Consider the following 19,258-nt stretch of genomic DNA (forward strand, 5'->3'; position numbering starts at 1 on the left):
GGGTTTTACTCGAGGCTCAGGCATCGATTTTATTGAGACCTTTAGCCGTATGATTAAGACAACAACAATTAACATAGTTTTAACTAGGAATGCAAGGCGTGTGTTGTCCGCGAACCTGTAAATGGGCTAAATTTTTGTGGGTTTCCCGGTAACCCACAAAAAACTAGCCTATTTGCGGATTCGCGACTAACCCGCCTTGCATCCCTAGTTCTGACTCCTAGCTCTTTCTCGAGATTGTCATATTCATCAGCTTTATGTGAAGAATATGTTCCACCATGGCACCTCTCAGAGACACTCTGAGTAGCCTTCAGGTTTTGTTGATCCCTCAAGTCCTGATTTTGTCTGTTCACTTTATGTCCTCAAGAAGACACCTAGAGCATGGCACACACGGATTGTTTCTCATCTCCTATCTTTGGGATTTGTTGAGGAGTCTGACACACGTCTCTATTTATATTTTATCGTGGTGGCGAGATTTTATTAATTGCTCATAGCCATTGATCCTCTGATACTCTTCTCTCCATGACAACTCGTTAGTGGAAATTTTCATGAAGAATAATATTGGCCCGCTAAATCACTTTCTATGTTCTCTTGAATCAGGGGCGGATCTGCAGCCCAGGCCTCTAAGGCACAGGGCGTAGTCGTTGGCCCAGTAACGCAAAATATCCTATGTAGTTTTTAGCCCAATAACAAAGGCCCAACAACAAACCTAGAGTGGTCAGGCCTCACCCATCACTGCTCCCAACCCAGGTCCCCTGTGCGTCTACCTTGGCACCTCGCACGAGCGCGCGGCGGCGCCGCACCACCCTGCCAGCCGCCGCTGCTATGAACAAATATGAATGATGGATTTACAGAATCTTGGTGTTCTTGCTACGAAGATGGTCGAAACTAATAGGCACACAACATTTCCATTAGTTTATCATTTTATTGAATTGGCTTTGATTTTACCGGTTCCAACTGCCACAGTAGAAAGGGCCTTCTCAACTATGAAAATTATTAAGACTTTTTTCGCGAACGTGCCTCAGTGACACATGTTTCATTAAGCTGAAGTAGAATGTCAAGGGTACATGAGTCCTCAGTAATCCAAGGATTACTGACAAAAGGACAGAACCCTGACTTGGGCCAAAAAAAAATTTATTAAGATTGACTTGTCAAATAAGATGGGTATTGATGAATGGTTGAATCATCGGTTGATTTGTTATATTGAGCGGGGTGTATTTGCAAGCATACCGGATTATGATATCTTACAACATTTTCAAAAAATGATGTCTCGTTTGAACAAGTCACCTAAACCACCTAGTACAACTCATTATAATGGTATGCTACATTCAGATTACAAATGTATGTTCAATAATTAATCTATTTTACGACCTTTTCATTTATATTTTGATCTTTTTTATACGCAGAGCTTGACGAGGAGATGGAAGATGCGAATGCACCGCCTCACTAGATACTAGGTATTTATTTTCATCTCACCCCTGTGTATCGTACAATATTCTTAGCTTCTTAGAGAGGCCCTAGTCTTGAGCAAAAGCTTGATCTGCCCCTGTCGAGAATGGTCACGCACTCCTCCGTTAGAGTGTATGGCACGGATCTATCCGAAAGGATCCAAGTGTTATGATAAGATAGGATTATTAGTCTCCACCTCTATTTCTATGATTGTTCAAGATTCAAGCCACCATGTACTCTATATAAACAACCTACAAGGTTCAACACAGATCATTACGTGAATTATCTCTGACTTCACAACATGCAAGAAAGAAAGAGGGGCTTGGCGCTTAGACAGTTCGTGATCCTCTCTGTGCTATGCTGTTTTGCAGTTGCTAATGCTAACTTGCTGTGATGATGTGTGCAAATTGATAATTAACTAGCTAATTTGTTCTTCAAACACCTCGTTTGCATGTTTGGATCATCGCATTTGGAGCCCAGGTGAAGAAAAAGGCTTTTCAGAGGACTGATCCAGCCAGAATTGGTTTATCTGACTCCTTAAGTCGGCCAAGATGACTTTCCTAACTTTGTCAAATGCTAAAATGGACTGTACAATTGCGTTCCTCTCATCAAGCTAATCGAAAAACATATATGGATCATCTCATTTTGAGATCGGATGAACTAATTATGAATTACGGAAGATTATAGCCCAGCTATCTAGAGTATGCTAAGCCGACTCACTCAGTCAGCTGAGCCGACTCCTTAGGCTCAAGTCGGCTAAGCCGACTCACCCTGTTTTCAGCTCATCCTGGCCCAATGAAAACCGGCTTAGCTAACTCTTCTATTATTTCCGAGTCGGTTTGACTTCCAAATCGGTTTTGGACCTATTTTGGAAGTTGGAAACTTGAAGATTACGTTTGAGACTTGTTTTCTACTGGGATAAGACTACCCCTCTCTATATATGAGAGGATCTTGGCCGATTGAGGTATCCACAATTCAATCGTCTTTTTACATCTACAATTCCCTTATGTCATCCTCCAAACATATATTGCTGTACCTCACTTCATCCGACGACCAAAGATGGTGCCCTCGGTTTGCCGGTCGATCTTGGGCAACCCGGCAACATCCTTGCCCCGACGTGTCCCTCTCAGGCTAGAGCTTCGACTGTACCTTTGCTAGTTTGTTTGGAAACTAGCTGTTTTGTCACGCAAGCACATTGTTGGTTATTCTTTGGTGGTTTGCTCAGAAACCTCTCCGTTCTTCACCACGAAAGTGTGACATCCTCGCTGCGTTCTTGGCCCTTGGCGGCCCGGACGATCTAGGGCGCGTTCTTGGTCCTTGGCGGCCCGGACGATCTAGCCCTAGCTGGTGTTAGATCTGGGATTGATCCGGCATCAACAGTCAATTAGAGTTTACTGGATATGTTTGTTTAGCACTAGCTAGAAATCCCATGTCATGACAGTTTTTATGTTCCAAACTCTTGAAATGGAGAAGAGAACACCAGTAAGCAGTTGTTTAGTTCCCACACAGTAGTTGACGACTTGCCGGTAGTAGTAATCGTCGCGCTGAGAGCGAGGACACATAATAAACAGGCAACATCCGCAGGTATTTATTCCATTACGCCACCCACACACACATCTCGATCATGGCACACCGTGATGAACAGACGACGCGACGACACACATGACTCAAGACAAGCCAGCTGGGGAGTACGTTGGCTATCCGATGACGGGGACCTGGTTGACAGTGCCGTTGTTGTCGATGAAGACGCGGACGCGCGTGGGGTTGAAGTACGGGATGACCGGCGACCCCGGCGGGAGCACCTCGACGGACACGTCCGGCCTCTCGTGGGCGATCGTCGTTGCCGCCGGCGTCGCCAGCACGCCCAGCAGCTCCGGCCACGATGACTTGCCGGGGATCAGCACGCTCATCTTGCCCGCTCGACCTCGCACTCTCAGATCAGTTTCGTCGTCACTAGCTAGCTACCAAGCTCGGTGTGTGAGATGTTAACGGAAATACACATGTAATTTGTATGTTTCCTTGTTCATTAGGATTGATTGTACGTTTCCTCGTTTATTGGGATTCTTTCCCATTGTAACCTGTACACCATATATATATATATAATGAAACCGAAGGCCGCCGTGATTGTGCGCACTATGCTTTCCCAATCTCTTCCACGTTTACATGGTATCATTCGCTGGTTTCCAATCCTAGGCCTCCTTCTCCCACCTCCTCACAGCGCTGCCGGCCGCCGCTGTTTGTTGCCATGACGACCGAACCAGCTGCTACCTCCAGCTCCCTCGCTCGTCCGGACGATCCGCTCTGGGCGCAGCAGGACCACACGGTGCTGACATGGCTGTTCACCTCCGTCGCCGACGACGTTCTGGACGTCTCCGTCGAGGACGAGCAATGCGCCTATGAACTCTGGGTGCACATCACCAGCCACTTCACCGCCAATCAGGCCTCCCGTGCGATCTACCTGCGCAACGAATTCCACGGTGTTGCAGATTTCATCTTGTAATCTTGTCAAGTATTGTATCGGCATGTAGTTGCATTGGTAGATGTTTCCATTCAGTTGTAAACATGTTTTGTAACGCGTAGAATCGCGGCTAAGGTGGAGACTGCCCACCTTGGGCCATGACCGCGACTTAGGCCCAGCTCCCGCCATGATGCGTGCGCCGTGCATGTCACACGGGTGTCCGAAAATAACGGCGCACCGTGTAGCTGCGCGTCGTGGCGGGGGAAGGGGATCGGGGCCGGTTAAAGACTTAACAATGCATCGAACACAAGTTGCGCCAGTTGCAGTGAATATCGCTATCTCTCTCATGTGCTCTCGCTTCGTCTCTCTCTCACGTTTGCGGTTAGGGTTCTAGTCGCCGCAGTCACCACCTGCCGGTGCCGCGCCATCGCCGAGTCTCCTCGCTGGAGCTCGGTTCCAACATTCTAGTATCGGAGCCAGTTGATGTTCTACGGTGGGTCCGTGAGCCCACCTAGAGAACCGCCGTGGAAGAAATTCATGATTCCAAGAAGATCGCCGGAGAAGAAGATGGGGGACGGCCAGACGAGTGGCGGATCAGGCATCAAGGAGAGCTCGCTGCTGTGGCCGATGTTGACCCGCTCGAATTATCAAGAGTGGGCAATGTTGATGCAGTGTAATTACGAGGCTCTGGAGATTTGGGAGGTGATTGATCCAGGGGTAAACCCTAAGTGCTCCCAAGATCACCAGGCGATGAGCGCGCTCTTGCGCTCAGTGCCAAAGGAGATGTGGCAAACCCTCGGAAGCCGCAAGACCGTGAAGGAGGCGTGGGAAGTGGTGCGAACGATGCGCATAGGTGCGGATTGGGTGAAGGACGTCAATGCCCAGAAGCTCATGAAGGAGTTCGAGAACATCCAGTTCAAGGATGGGGAGACAATTGACGACTTCAGCATGCGCATCACCAACCTCATCGCCAACCTCAAGTCATATGGGGAAACGGTGGAGGACGCCCGGGTAGTCAAGAAGTTCCTGCGCGTGGTGCCTCCTCATTTCAATAGCATGGTTGTTTCAATTGAGATGATCCATGATCTCAAGAAGCTCACAGTGGAAGAACTGATCGGGCACCTGCATGCGGCTAAGGAGCGCTTCGAAGACAAGGTCGAGCAAATCACCGACAAGGCAGGGTGATTGCTGTTGGTAGAAGAGGAGTGGCTAGAGAAGCACAAGCACCGCTTCCAAGCCAGTCCAAAGGAGAGCGGCGGTGGCAACTCTGGTGGCAAAAGTTTCGGGGCAGGCGGCTCCGGTACGCGCCACTGGAAGGCTAAGGCGCTGGCACACTCTGAAAGGGACAACTCCGCGCCGATGGGATTGATGTCCGAGGGGACCCCAAGGAGAAAGGGGCGTTGCTGGAACTGCAACATCTATGGACATTGGGCAGAGGACTGCAAACGCCCAAAGAAGGAGAAAAAGAAGGAGCCCAAGCAGTCGGAGGCCAATGTGGCCATCGGCGGCGCAGAACACGGCGCCCTCCTGCTGGCGGAGTGCGACGTTGACGCAGTGCATAGGTCGACCCAGACCATGCACATGACTGAGAAGGTGATCCCAGTCGACATTCCAGAGGGTGTGTGGGTGTTGGACACGGGTGCCAGTAATCACATGACCGGCACCAGGTCAGCACTATCACAGCTCGACGAAGGGGTACATGGAACGGTGCGGTTTGGAGATGGCTCATGCATCGAGATTGAAGGCATTGGCTCCATGGTGATGAAAGACCATATGAATGGTCACAAGGTATTGACTGATGTTTACTATATTCCAAAATTAAGAAGCAACATAGTAAGCCTTGGTCAGTTAGAAGAAAAGGGTTTTAAAGTGACTCTAGGGGATGGAAAGTTATGTGTGTTTGATCAAGTGGGCACACTGTTAATCTCTGCACCTAGAACTGCAAATAGATTGTACCTTGCAAAATTTGGATTGGCACCACCAGTTTGCTTTCTTGCACATTCAAAAGATTTATCATGGCGTTGGCATGCTAGATTTGGGCATTTGAACTTTAAAGCTTTGAATGATCTCAGTGCAAAGAATTTAGTAGAGGGAATGCCAGTTGTGAAAAGGTTAGAGAAAATCTATGATGGATGTGTCCTTGGTAAACGGCATAGAAAACCATTTCCACAAATGTCAAGTTATAGGGCAGACAAGGGGCTAGAACTTGTACATGCAGATCATTGTGGGCATATAACTCCTAAAACACTAGGGGGTGCATCCTATTTCCTGCTTGTGGTTGATGATTACAATAGGTATATGTGGGTGGAGATGCTTAAGACAAAGGATCAAGCTCTTGAGTGTTTTAAGAAAATCAAACTCAGAGCTGAGATGGAGTGTAATGGCAAGTTAAAAGCACTGAGAACAGACAGAGGAGGTGAATTTGTGTCAAACTTGTTCTCAATTTCTGCAATGAGGGTGGGATCAAACATTATACTACTACTCCTTACTCTCCCCAACAGAATGGGGTGGTTGAAAGAAGGAACCAAATAGTAGTTGAAATGGCCAGGTGCTTGTTAAAGGCAATGCAGGTCCCATCTGAATTTTGGGGTGAGGCAGTGAACACTGCTATTTATTTGCTGAACAGAGCCCCTACAAAGAGCTTAGACAGCAAGACTCCATTTGAGGCTTGGCATGGAAGAAAACATAGTGTGAGTCATTTGAAAACTTTTGGTTGTACTGCTAATGTGAAACTGGTTGGTCCACATCTGAACAAACTTTCTGACAAATCAAAGAAAATGGTCTTTATTGGCTATGAGTCCGGAACCAAAGGCTACAGATTCTATGATCCTACTACTAACAGATTGGTAGTGAGTAGGGATGTTGTGTTTGTTGAGAATCAGCCATGGGATTGGACCAATGCAGGTGGCAGCATAGATCAACAGTCAGATAGTTTTGTTGTTCACTATGAAACTTCTAACGAAAATATGACAACAGCTGGAATGGCTGGGGATCTTGAGATTCCTACTGTAGATGGAGCAGGGCATGATCCAGCTGATCAAGATGGTGTTGTGGATCCTCTTGAAGCGGCACCAAACTCTCCTAACACACCAGAACCAGCTCAAGTTCAAGGTCATGGGTGGGCAACACCACCAAACCAAAATTCTGCAAATTCAGAAGAAGGACCTGTTAGATTCAAAACAATGGCAGACCTGCTTGATTCAACTAATGTAATCCATGATTTTGAGTATAGTGGTGTGTGTATGTTAGCAGCAGATGAACCAACTAATATTGAGCAAGCTCTAGAAGAAAGGTGCTGGAAAGAAGCAATGGAGGCTAAAATGCAGTCCATCATCCAGAACAAAACATGGGTGATGACAGAACTACCAAAAGATCACAAAGCTATAGGCTTAAAATGGGTGTTTAAGGTCAAGAGAGATCCTGCTGGCAACATTGTGAAACACAAGGCAAGGTTGGTGGCAAAGGGCTATGCCCAAATTCAGGGGGTGGATTATGATGAAGTGTTTGCTCCTGTGGCAAGACTAGAGACAGTGAGATTGTTACTAGCTCTAGCAGCTCAAGGGGAGTGGCAAGTACATCACATGGATGTAAAATCTACCTTCTTGAATGGCGATCTTCATGAGGAAGTTTATGTGCAACAACCACCTGGGTTCTCTGATCCAAAATCACAGGGCAAAGTTCTTAGACTAAGAAAAGCTTTGTATGGCCTCAAGCAGGCTCCAAGGGCCTGGAATGCTAGACTTGATCAAGAACTATATAAGTTGGGCTTCAAGAGAAGTGTTGAAGAAAATGCTGTCTACAGGAGGGGTTCAGGCAGGTCACTTTTGCTTGTGGGTGTTTATGTAGATGATTTGATCATTTGTGGGCCAGATAGCAATGCAATTGCTACATTCAGGCAGCAAATGAAGAAAAGCTTCAACATGAGTGACTTAGGCCTGCTAAGTTATTACCTTGGTATGGAAGTGCAACAAAAACCAGGTGAAATTACAATATGTCAGAGTTCATATGCTGAGAAAATTATTGAAATGGCTAGTATGAAGGGTTGTAACCCAGTTGACACACCTATGGAACAACATATCAAAATGTTGCCTGGCAAGCCTGAGCTAGTGGCAAATGCAACCAAATATAGAAGCATTGTTGGCAGTCTCAGATACTTGGTGAATTCAAGACCAGACCTTGCTTTCTCTGTTGGGATGGTTAGTAGGTTTATGGAGACACCAAATGCAGAACATTGGGGAGCCATCAAATGAATTATCAGATATGTTGCAGGCACCACTGGGCTTGGATGCAAGTTTGTCAAAGGGGCATGTTCAGGGCTAGTTGGCTTCACTGACAGTGATCATGCAGGAGATTTAGAGAAAAGAAAGAGCACTACTGGTGTGGTGTTCTTCCTTGATGGAAATCTTGTCACTTGGAGTTCACAAAAGCAAAGGGTGGTGTCACTGTCATCCTGTGAATCCGAATACATTGCTGCTGCAACAGGAGCTTGTCAGGGAGTGTGGTTGAGCAGATTATTAGCTGATCTAATTCATTCAGAAGTGAAGAAGTTCAAGCTATTCATTGATAGCAAGTCTGCTCAAGAGTTAAGCAAAAACCCGGTGTACCATGAAAGAACCAAGCATATTGATACTCGGTACCACTATATCAGAGAATGTGTCCCTGAAGGTGCAGTGGAAGTAAAGCATGTCAAAACTGATGAACAGCTGGCCGACATACTAACAAAACCACTTGGAAGGATCAGGTTTGCAGAGATGAGGAGGCAGCTGGGAGTCGTCAGGGTTTGACAAGATTAAGGGGGTGATTTGTTGCAGATTTCATCTTGTAATTTTGTCAAGTATTGTATCGGCATGTAGTTGCATTGGTAGATGTTTCCATTCAGTTGTAAACATGTTTTGTAACGCATAGAATCGCGGCTAAGGTGGAGACTGCCCACCTTGGGCCATGACCGTGACTTAGGCCCAGCTCCCGCCATGGTGCGTGCGCCGTGCATGTCACACGGGTGTCCAAAAATAACGGCGCACCGTGTAGCTGCGCGTCGTGGCGGAGGAAGCGGATCGGGGCCGGTTAAAGACTTAACAATGCATCGAACACAAGCTGCGCCAGTTGCAGTGAATATCGATATCTCTCTCGTGTGCTCTCGCTTCGTGTCTCTCTCGTGTTTGCGGTTAGGGTTCTAGTCGCCGCGGTTACCACTTGCCGGTGTCGCGCCATCGCCGAATCTCCTCGCCGGAGCTCGGTTCCAACACACGGCATCACGCAAGGCTCGTCGTCGATCACCGACTACTGTGCACGCCAGAAGACAACCAAAGAGAGCGGCAACGGTCGTGGAAGACCGTGTTCCCTTCCTCGTAGAATCGGAGCTCTTTCTTGGCCAAGTACGGTGCCATCCGGTGGAGAAATGCTCGCCGAGATGATCACGTAAGCAAGGTCAACTAGTACGGATGATTATTTATTGAAACATGTTTTTGAGCTATAATTTGATGGATATTTGATAACTTCAGACCTACAAATGTCATCTACAAATGTTATTATCCTCGGCAACCTAAACGCCCGCGAGCTCGCCGATATCGAGCAGGTCACTTAGAATTATTTTTTCCATGAAATGAAATACTTAGAAATCATGCTTTTATTTTTTAGAATTAAATTTTCCATGAAATGAAAAACTTAGAAAATAGTTAGAAAATTATAGAAAATTTGTACTAGTTGAACTTGCGGACCGTGTTCATCTCGGCGAGCATGTTCTCTGCCGAGCGGTAACGGACGTCAAGGAGGAGCTTTGATTCTACGAGGGAGAGCGGCAACGGTCATGGAAGACCGTGTTCCCTTCCTCATAGAATCGAAGCTCTTCCTTGGCCAAGTACGGTGCCATCCGGTAGAGAAATGCTCGCCGAGATGATCACGTAAGCAAGGTCAACTAGTACGGATGGTTATTTATTGAAACATGTTTTTGAGCTATGTGATTTCTATGTCATTTTTAGCTCAAAATCACATGATGATTTACAATAGTAAAATCACTTGATAGTTTGGTATTTTACTATTATATATAATACATATTTCATGGTTTAGTTAGATAAATAAATAATTTTAGTTTTGTTTAAATATATTATTTTAGAAAATGTGAAATTTACACTACTTTGCAAAAATAAGTATAGAAAGTAGATGACAACTGGTACTTTATCCTCGGCCTCTCGTTCGGTTGCGAAACGACTGAGGCTATAACTCCCTCTCATTATCTGCGGCAAGTGTAAGCAGAAGATTGTGATGGAGTACCGAGTCAAGAGACAGGGACCCAACAAGGGTCGTGTTTTTACAAGTGCCCGGATCACGATGTGAGTTTCTTACGCATTTGATTATTATGGCTAATTGACCTGCTTTTCTTGAATATTTTTGACTAAATATTTTTTGGCTTTAATTTCAGTTGGAGGGCAATGGATGCGATGGTTGGTACTGGGAGGAAGATTATGCTACATACGTGTAGAATTCAGGTGCGCTTGAGGTAGCGGCTGCTGATGATGAGGCAGTGAGCCAGCAGGAGAAGCTTATTGATATTCAACAGAAGAATGATTTGTCTGTTTTAGTTGCGTACGGTCACGAAATAATTATGTTACTAAAGTGCATTGTAGTTTTAGTTTGTTTAGTGATAGTTGGGATTGCTTATGTTGTAGCCAGGCTTAGTTAATTAATCAACCGTGTGTGTGTCATCTATGTTGTGTAATAAAATACTTAATTATGTTCAAGGTTTTCATAATTTGTCGTGTAATGCAGATTATGTCACGCCATTGGATGTACAATGCCGATCGCCGCTCCCAAGACTTTATTGAGGGCGTGCACTGTTTCTTAGGTGTGGCCGAGGCAAATAAGCGGGATGGTTTCATGTGCTGTCCATGTGCCATATGTAAGAATTTAAAGGAATATTCAAGCTCAATGAGTCTTCATTCACATTTGCTTAAGTCAGGTTTCATGTCAAACTATATATGTTGGACTAAGCATGGAGAAAGTGGGGTCATGATGGAAGAAAATGAAGGAGAAGATTTAGACATTGATGACATTATTGCTCAGTATGGTGCCTTTGATGATACTACAATGGGGGGAGATTAAGAAGAGGTAGCGGCAGAAGATGATCTCGGTGATGCTCTTGGCGATGCCATTCGTGATGCACAACAAGAATGCGAAAGTGAAAAAGAGAAAGTTAAGTTCGAGCGCATGCTTGAGGATCATAGGAAGTTGCTATACCCGACGGCCGAAGAGGGGCAAAAAAAGTTGGGTACAACACTGGAATTGCTACAGTGGAAGGCAAAGAATGGTGTATCCGACAAGGCATTTGGGAATTTATTGAACCTCATAAAGAAGATGCTTCCGAAGCCAAATGAATTGCCCACCACTATGTACGAAGCAAAAAAGGTTGTCTACCCTTTGGGATTAAAAATCCAGAAGATACATGCATGTCCTAATGACTGCATCCTCTACCATGGCAATGAATACGAGAATTTGGATGAATGCCCGGGATGTAAAGCTGCGCGGTATAAGATCAGGCGCGATGATCCTAGTGACATCGAGGGTGAACAACGTCCTAGAAAGAAAATCCCTGCCAAGGTTATGTGGTATGCTTCTATAATACCACGCTTAAAATGTTTATTCAGAAATAAAGACCATGCAAAGTTGTTGCGGTGGCATAAAGAAGACCGTAAGGTAGACAATATGCTGAGACACCCAGCTGATGGGTCCCAGTGGAGAGCGATAGACAGGGAATTTCTAGAGTTTGCAAATGAGGCTAGAAACTTAAGGTTCGCCTTAAGTACAGATGGTATGAATCCTTTTGGGGAGCAGAGCACTAGTCGTAGCACTTGGCTAGTTATTCTATGTATCTACAACCTTTCTCCATGGTTATGCATGCAGCGGAAGTTCATTATGATGCCGATCCTCATCCAAGGTCTGAGGCAACTTGGCAACGACATTGATGTCTATCTAAAGCCATTAGTTGAAGAACTTCTAGTTTTTTGGAACAAACTAGGTGTATGTGTCTAGGATGTGTATAAACAAGAACACTTTGACCTACGAGCAATGTTGTTCGTAACAATCAATGATTGGCCTGCTTTAAGTAATCTTTTAGGTCAGACAAACAAAGGATATAATGCATGCACACATTGTTTTGATGACCTTGACAGTATATATTTGAAAAGATGTCGAAAGGTCGTGTACCTTGGCCATCGTCGATTCCTTCCTTTGAATCACCAAGTAAGAAAGAAAGGTAAGTATTTTAAAGGTAAGCCAGACCACCGGAAGAAGCCTCATAACCGAACCGGGGAAGATGTACTCGCAATGGTCAAGGATATGAAAGTAGTATTTGGAAAGGAACAAGGCAGCGAATCTATTCCCAAAGATGCTAAGGGACACGCACCCATGTGGAAGAAGAAGTCCATCTTTTGGGAGCTACCCTATTGGCAAGTCCTAGAGGTCCGCAATGCAATCGACGTGATGCACCTGATAAAGAATCTTTGTGTGAACCTGTTAGGATTCATGGGTGTGTACGGGAAGCCAAAGGATTCACTTGAAGCACGCCACGACTTGCAGGGCATGAAAGAACGAGACAACCTTCATCCAGAGAAGACAGATAATAGACGTCATTACTTAAGTCCTGCTAGCTACACGCTTAGCAAAGAAGAGAGGGACAACACATTCGAATGTCTAAGCAGCATCAAGGTCCCATCGGGATTCTCCTCCAATATAAAGGGTATAATAAATGTGCCAGAGAAGAAATTCCTAAACTTAAAGTCCCACGACTGCCACGTGCTTATGACACAATTGCTTCCAGTTGCTTTAAGAGGAATTCTACCTCCACATGTACGTCTAGCCACCGTGAAGCTATGTGCATTCCTCAATGCAATTTCTTAGAAGGTAATCAATCCAGTGGAACTAGCTACTCTACAGAATGATGTGGTTCAATGTCTTATCAGCTTTGAGTTGTTGTTCCCTCCATCCTTCTTTAATATCATGACACACCTCCTAGTTCATTTGGTGAAGGAGATTAGTATTCTTGGACCTATGTTCTTACATAACATGTTCCCCTTCGAGAGGTTTATGGGAGTCTTGAAGAAATATGTGAAAGTCTGTTCTAAGCCTGAAGGAAGCATCGCCCAAGGCTATGGAATAGAGGAGGTCATTGAGTTTTGTGTTGACTTTATTCCTGACCTTGCCCTGATTGGCGTTCCCAAATCGCGACACGAGGGGAGACTCAGTGGTAAAGGAACTTTAGGGAAGAAAACATATATTGGCATGGAAGATGATTATTTCAATAAAGCACACTACACAGTTCTTCAGAACTCGTCATTGGTGCATCTGTACATCGTGATACATAAGGAGTTCTTACGATCCAAGTTTCCAGGGAAGACTAAAGCTTGGATTAGGCGTCAGCACATGGAAAGTTTCAGTGGTTGGTTATGAAAAGAATGTCAAGGCGATGACAATATTGATGAGCAACTATATTTGTTCGCTAGGCAACCATCATGGCATATCCTCACGTACCAAGGGTATGAGATAAATGGGAATATATTTTACACAGTTGCCTAAGATAAAAGGAGCACCAGTCAAAATAGTGGTGTTCGCATAGATGGCACAGATCCAAATAGGAATATACAAACATATTATGGCCGCATAGAAGATATATGGAAACTAGACTATGCACCTAATTTTAAAGTCCCTTTGTTCCGGTGCCAATGGGTGAAGCTGACCGGAGGAGGGGTAACAGTCGACAAAGAGTATGGAATGACAACAGTGGACCTCAACAATATTAGGTATAAAGATGAACCATTCGTCCTTGCTGCCGATGTGAGTCAGATGTTCTATGTGAAAGACATGTCTACAAAATCAAAGAGAGGAAAAAACAAAGACATCAACTCAATGATTAATGAGCCAAAGCGCCACATAGTTCTTTCTGGGAAAATAAATATAGTAGGAATTGAAGACAAGTCAGACATGCCATAAGATTATGAAAGAAATGTTCGAATTCCACCTTTCATAGTGAAGAAAGATCCAAGCATCATGTTAAATGATGAAGACACTCCATGGTTATGACAAGATCATAACCAAGGGTCATACGTCAAGAAAAAATTCACTGTTGTGCCCGCATGATACAACGATGCACTGTTGTGACAGTTTTAGAAAGTCTATATGAGATTCAAGAATTTATGACTAGTGTTTGATAAAACTTTCTCAAATGGGAAAATGAGTTATGTAACAATTGTAGATCTTGCTGAGATGATCAAACTTGGTATTCAGAGATTTTTCATCTGAGGTCATTTAGTGTCTCATTTGAGCAAGTTTGACCAAGTCAAATTTGGTCAAATGAAAAAACAACACTTTGACTCTAACATTATGAACTCTAAATGACTTCAAATTGAAAAGTTTTGAATACCAAGTTTGTTAAAATCATCAAGATCTACAATTGTTGTTTTGGTCAACTTTCCATTTGAGATATTTTGGACAGTTCAAATTTGTGATTTTTAAATTTTGACGCCTACAAACTAGTTTTCAGAACCCTAGATTGTCTCAAATTGAAAAGTTTTGAATACCAAGTTTGTTCAGCTCATTAAGATCTACAATCCTTATATAGGTCCTTTTTTCATTTGAGAAATTTTGAACAAAATGTAGTTCAAATTTAAAAGTGTGTGACATAGTTTTAGAAAGTCTATATGAGATTCAAGAATTTGTGACTAGTGTTTGATAAAACTTTCTCAAATGGGAAAATGAGCTATGTAACAATTGTAGATATTGCTAAGATGATCAAACTTGGTATTCAAAGATTTTTCATCTGAGGTCATTTAGTGTCTCATTTGAGCAAGTTTGACCAAGTCAAATTTGGTCAAATGAAAAAACAACACTTTGACTCTAGTATTATGAACTCTAAATGACTTCAAATTGAAAAGTTTTGAATACCAAGTTTGTTAAAATTATCAAGGTATACAATTGTTGTTTTGGTCAACTTTCCATTTGAGATAGTTTGGATGGTTCAAATTTGTGATTTTCAAATTTTGACGCCTACAAACTAGTTTTCAGAACCCTAGATTGTCTCAAATTGAAACGTTTTGAATACCAAGTTTGTTCAGCTCATCAAGATCTACAATCCTTATATAGGTCATCTTTTCATTTGAGAAATTTTGAACAAAATGTAGTTCAAATTTAAAAGTGTGTGACATAGTTTTAGAAAGTCTATATGAGATTCAAGAATTTGTGACTAGTGTTTGATAAAAACTTTCTCAAATGGGAAAATGAGATATATAATAATTGTAGATATTGCTAAGATGATCAAACTTGGTATTCAGAGATTTTTCATCTGAGGTCATTTAGTGTCTCATTTGAGCAAGTTTGACCAAGTCAAATTTGGTCAAATGAAAAAACAACACTTTGACTCTAGTATTATGAACTCTAAATGACTTCAAATTGAAAAGTTTTGAATACCAAGTTTGTTAAAATTATCAAGGTATACAATTGTTGTTTTGGTCAACTTTCCATCTGAGATAGTTTGGATGGTTCAAATTTGTGATTTTCAAATTTTGACGCCTACAAACTAGTTTTCAGAACCCTAGATTGTCTCAAATTGAAACGTTTTGAATACCAAGTTTGTTCAGCTCATCAAGATCTACAATCCTTATATAGGTCATCTTTTCATTTGAGAAATTTTGAACAAAATGTAGTTCAAATTTAAAAGTGTGTGACATAGTTTTAGAAAGTCTATATGAGATTCAAGAATTTGTGACTAGTGTTTGATAAAAACTTTCTCAAATGGGAAAATGAGATATATAATAATTGTAGATATTGCTAAGATGATCAAACTTGGTATTCAGAGATTTTTCATCTGAGGTCATTATTGTCTCATTTGAGCAAGTTTGACCAAGTCAAATTTGGTCAAATGAAAAAACAACACTTTGACTCTAGTATTATGAACTCTAAATGACTTCAAATTGAAAAGTTTTGAATACCAAGTTTGTTAAAATTATCAAGATATACAATTGTTGTTTTGGTCAACTTTTCATTTGAGATAGTTTGGACGGTTCAAATTTGTGATTTTCAAATTTCGACGCCTACAAACTAGTTTTCGGAACCCTAGATTGTCTCAAATTGAAATAGTTTTGAATACCAAGTTTGTTCATCTCATCAAGATCTACAATTTTTATATAGGACATTTTTTTAATTTGAGAAAGTTTAGATGATTCAAATTTGTGATTTTTAAATTTCAACGCCTACAAACTAGTTTTCGGAACCCTAGATTGTCTCAAATTGAAAAGTTTTGAATATTAAGTTTGTTCAACTCATCAAGATCTACAATCTTTATATAGGACATTTTTTCATTTGAAAAAGTTGTAGAACAAAAATACTATATTTTCTTTATTTTTATAGGTTCAATAAAAATTTCATGTCATTTTTGTCAAAAAACCGAGAAAAAATTGAAACATTGACGTTACAATAATGTGATAATAAATTTCCTATCGAATAATATTAGTTTTATTAATTTTAAGTTACAAATACATTTTTGCATTAACAAAATACTTAGTATTAGTAACATTTATATTCTATATTCATAAAATAAATTAAAAACTTTAGGTTACAAAATTTTTCTATTTACAATAAATAATTATTTAATCAATAGTATTTTTAAAATAAATATTGCAAAGTATTGAAGTTGCTATAGAATTAATTAGTATTAAACAAGGAGAACAAAATCAAAATCCCAAGCATTTTCAATTACTTTGGCGGGCTGCCAAAATTTTTAGGCCTTCAGTCCCGGCCCAGGCCAGGAACCAGGACTAAAGATCCTTTAGTCCCGGCTGGTAAGCCGAGCCGGGACTAAAGGGTTGGGCGGACTTGACTAAAGATCCTTTAGTCCCAACTGGTAAGCCGAGCCGGGACTAAAGGGTTGGACCTTTAGTCCCGGTTCAGCGTACCAGCCGGGACTAAAGGATCTTTAGTCCTGGTTGGTGTTACCAACCGGGACTAAAGGGTCCCGGCCTATATATATCGAACGGTTCCTCTGTTCATCTTCTACTTTTCGATCTACAATGTCGATCTTGTCTCTGCCGCGCCTGGCCACGTCGAGCTCTGCCGCGCCGCCGTCATCGTCTACCCCCGCCCAGCCTCGTCGTCGAGCCTCGCCCAGCGGCCATCGAGATCGTCTCCCCTATACGTCGTGCTCGCGCGGCTCAGCTCGGTCCTGTGGCCGGCCATCCAGCACGCCCGCCATGGCCATCCGCCCCTAGCCTGCTAGCTATAGCGCTCGGCCATATTTTTTAGATACTTTTTAGATAGTTTTTTTAGATAGTTTTTTAGGTAGTGTTTGACATATATGTTAGATTAAAATGTATTAAAATTTAATTAGTAGTTTATTCTTAGTTTTTAGATAGTTTTTGATATATGTTTGATATATATGTTATAGGAGTGCTATTCCCAAGTGGCAGAACCTAGAAGCAAAGATTACTGCCAAGGGAATCATACCTGAAATAATAGAGAAGAACTGGCCTCAACGCGCGAAGAATTGGTTCTACGCTCATGGGGGAAGCCTAGACCCAGACACTGGCAAGCTAATTTTCGGCCAAAAAATTGAGAGAGCAACACAGAGACTAGTTCGTGCTAGAAAAGAAGCTGATAGTGGTGTTTTCAAGCCCAACACAGAAAAGGATGAATTGACATATGCCCTAGAGAATCCCGAACACGGTGGTCGAACAAGAGGCTATGGGGCGGTTCTGTGGCTACAAGCATTCCCAGCAGACAAGGATACCTATAGAAGCCACAAGAGAAAGAAGGATGAGGAGGCAGACCGAATCCATGTATTGGAGCAATTTGTTAATGAGTCACGACAAGCATTGCTTGAATCACGTGAATGAGAAAAATCTCTTGAGGCAAGAATGCAGGAGGAGATCAAGAGGCAAGTACAGCTAGCAATGAGTCAAATGCAATCGCAATCAACGCCGGGAGTCACCATTAGCCCTGTTGGTCAGATGAAAAGCAGTTGTGCTTCCATGGAGCTGCCAGTTATTCAAGGTGACGCTGGGTTGTGCTTCCCTGTTGATGACATTACCGAGCCTCTAACAACATGTGAGATGCACATTCCAGATGGTAATAATGCATTAATCATGGTGGCTGTCAGGGTTGTATCTCCAATAGACCAAACGAAGACACCAAGAATCCATGGGTCAGTTATTCAACCTGGATATGCTAGCGTCTCGGTCGATAGACTGCTCAAAGGTTATAGCAATGTTCCTCTTGACATTGAAGGCGGTGATGGGGAGAAGACACTAGGAGAAGCAGAGAAGATATTTATTCAATGGCGCAAACGCTTCATCATCATTCCTGGGGCGCCACCACTTCCCCTACCTTACCCTAGGTACGAATGAAAGTGAATGAAATATTATTTTTCATTAATTTTATATTGGCTTCAAAAATAATTGACCCACAACTTGTTTTTGTAGCAGGGTCTCCCCCAGCCTAGCCCAATCATTCATTCCCCATCTCATCACAGCGTCGCGGGGGGCGAGACGACTTCATCCCCACGGCGATCTCCAACTCCTACACCGGCCCCATCGCCTCCACAACGATCTCCAACTCCTACACTGGCCCCACCGCCTCCACAACGATCTCCAATGCCTCCACACCGGACTCCAACACCGGCCTCATCGCCTCCACGCCGGTCTCCAACACCGCCCCCACCCCCTCCACAGCGACGCACTACAAAGACGTCTAAGGTCCCGGTGGCAAAGAAGACCCCAAAAAAAAAGAGTTATTTCTCAAGAAATACTTTCTGAAACGACTGATGAGCAAATAGCAGCTGAAGAAGACAAAAAAGTAAAAGATTTTTTTTTATAGATATCCAAAAGCAGAGACAAGCGAAGCTTAAGGAGAAGTCGTACTTTTACATACCACGAGATCAGCTGAGGCAGAAGGTCGAAGCTCACAAGAAAAAAAAATGCTTGAAGTTTGTAAGCCTCCGCCACTATCAGACTATGACCGCTCCCTCGTGAAGTCACATGATGCACATAAGAAAAGGAAAAGAGCATCAGGGAAGGATGTCCCACAGCTCAGACAACAGAAGCAACCAATGCAAAATCTTGTTGTTGCTAATGAATATGGTTCCAACATAGAAGTCTATCGACCAGACAACTCTGGAGAAGTGTCGGTTCAAGACCTTAATGCTTTTTTTGAACAAACTGGTTTAACCTTGGATCAATTGACGGGCAAAGCTCCAATCCAGAACCTGGAAGTTGATACCTGGAAGACTTATAAATTTGGCAAAAGTCTGTACAACCCTGCGGCTCTAAATGAATTGGGTACACAAATGTACTTGCTCAACAAGTGGTACATGCAGGC

At 43.0% G+C, this 19,258-nt stretch overlaps 1 protein-coding gene across 1 annotated transcript; it reads left to right on the forward strand.

Annotated features, from left to right (window-relative positions):
* The first annotated feature begins 4,387 nt into the window (after positions 1-4,387).
* On the forward strand, positions 4,388-5,089 carry LOC136465062 (uncharacterized). Its single transcript, XM_066463951.1, has one exon. The coding sequence runs from the start codon at positions 4,388-4,390 to the stop codon at positions 5,087-5,089; it is 702 nt and encodes a 233-aa protein (XP_066320048.1).
* Positions 5,090-19,258: the final 14,169 nt, after the last annotated feature.

Source organism: Miscanthus floridulus, chromosome 7, assembly GCF_019320115.1.
Source record: "Miscanthus floridulus cultivar M001 chromosome 7, ASM1932011v1, whole genome shotgun sequence".
NCBI classification, from domain to species: Eukaryota; Viridiplantae; Streptophyta; class Magnoliopsida; order Poales; family Poaceae; genus Miscanthus; species Miscanthus floridulus.

Coding starts and splice junctions, on each gene's coding strand:
- LOC136465062 (XM_066463951.1), top strand. CDS start 4,388: ATGTTCTACGGTGGGTCCGTGAGCCCACCTAGAGAACCGCCGTGGAAG.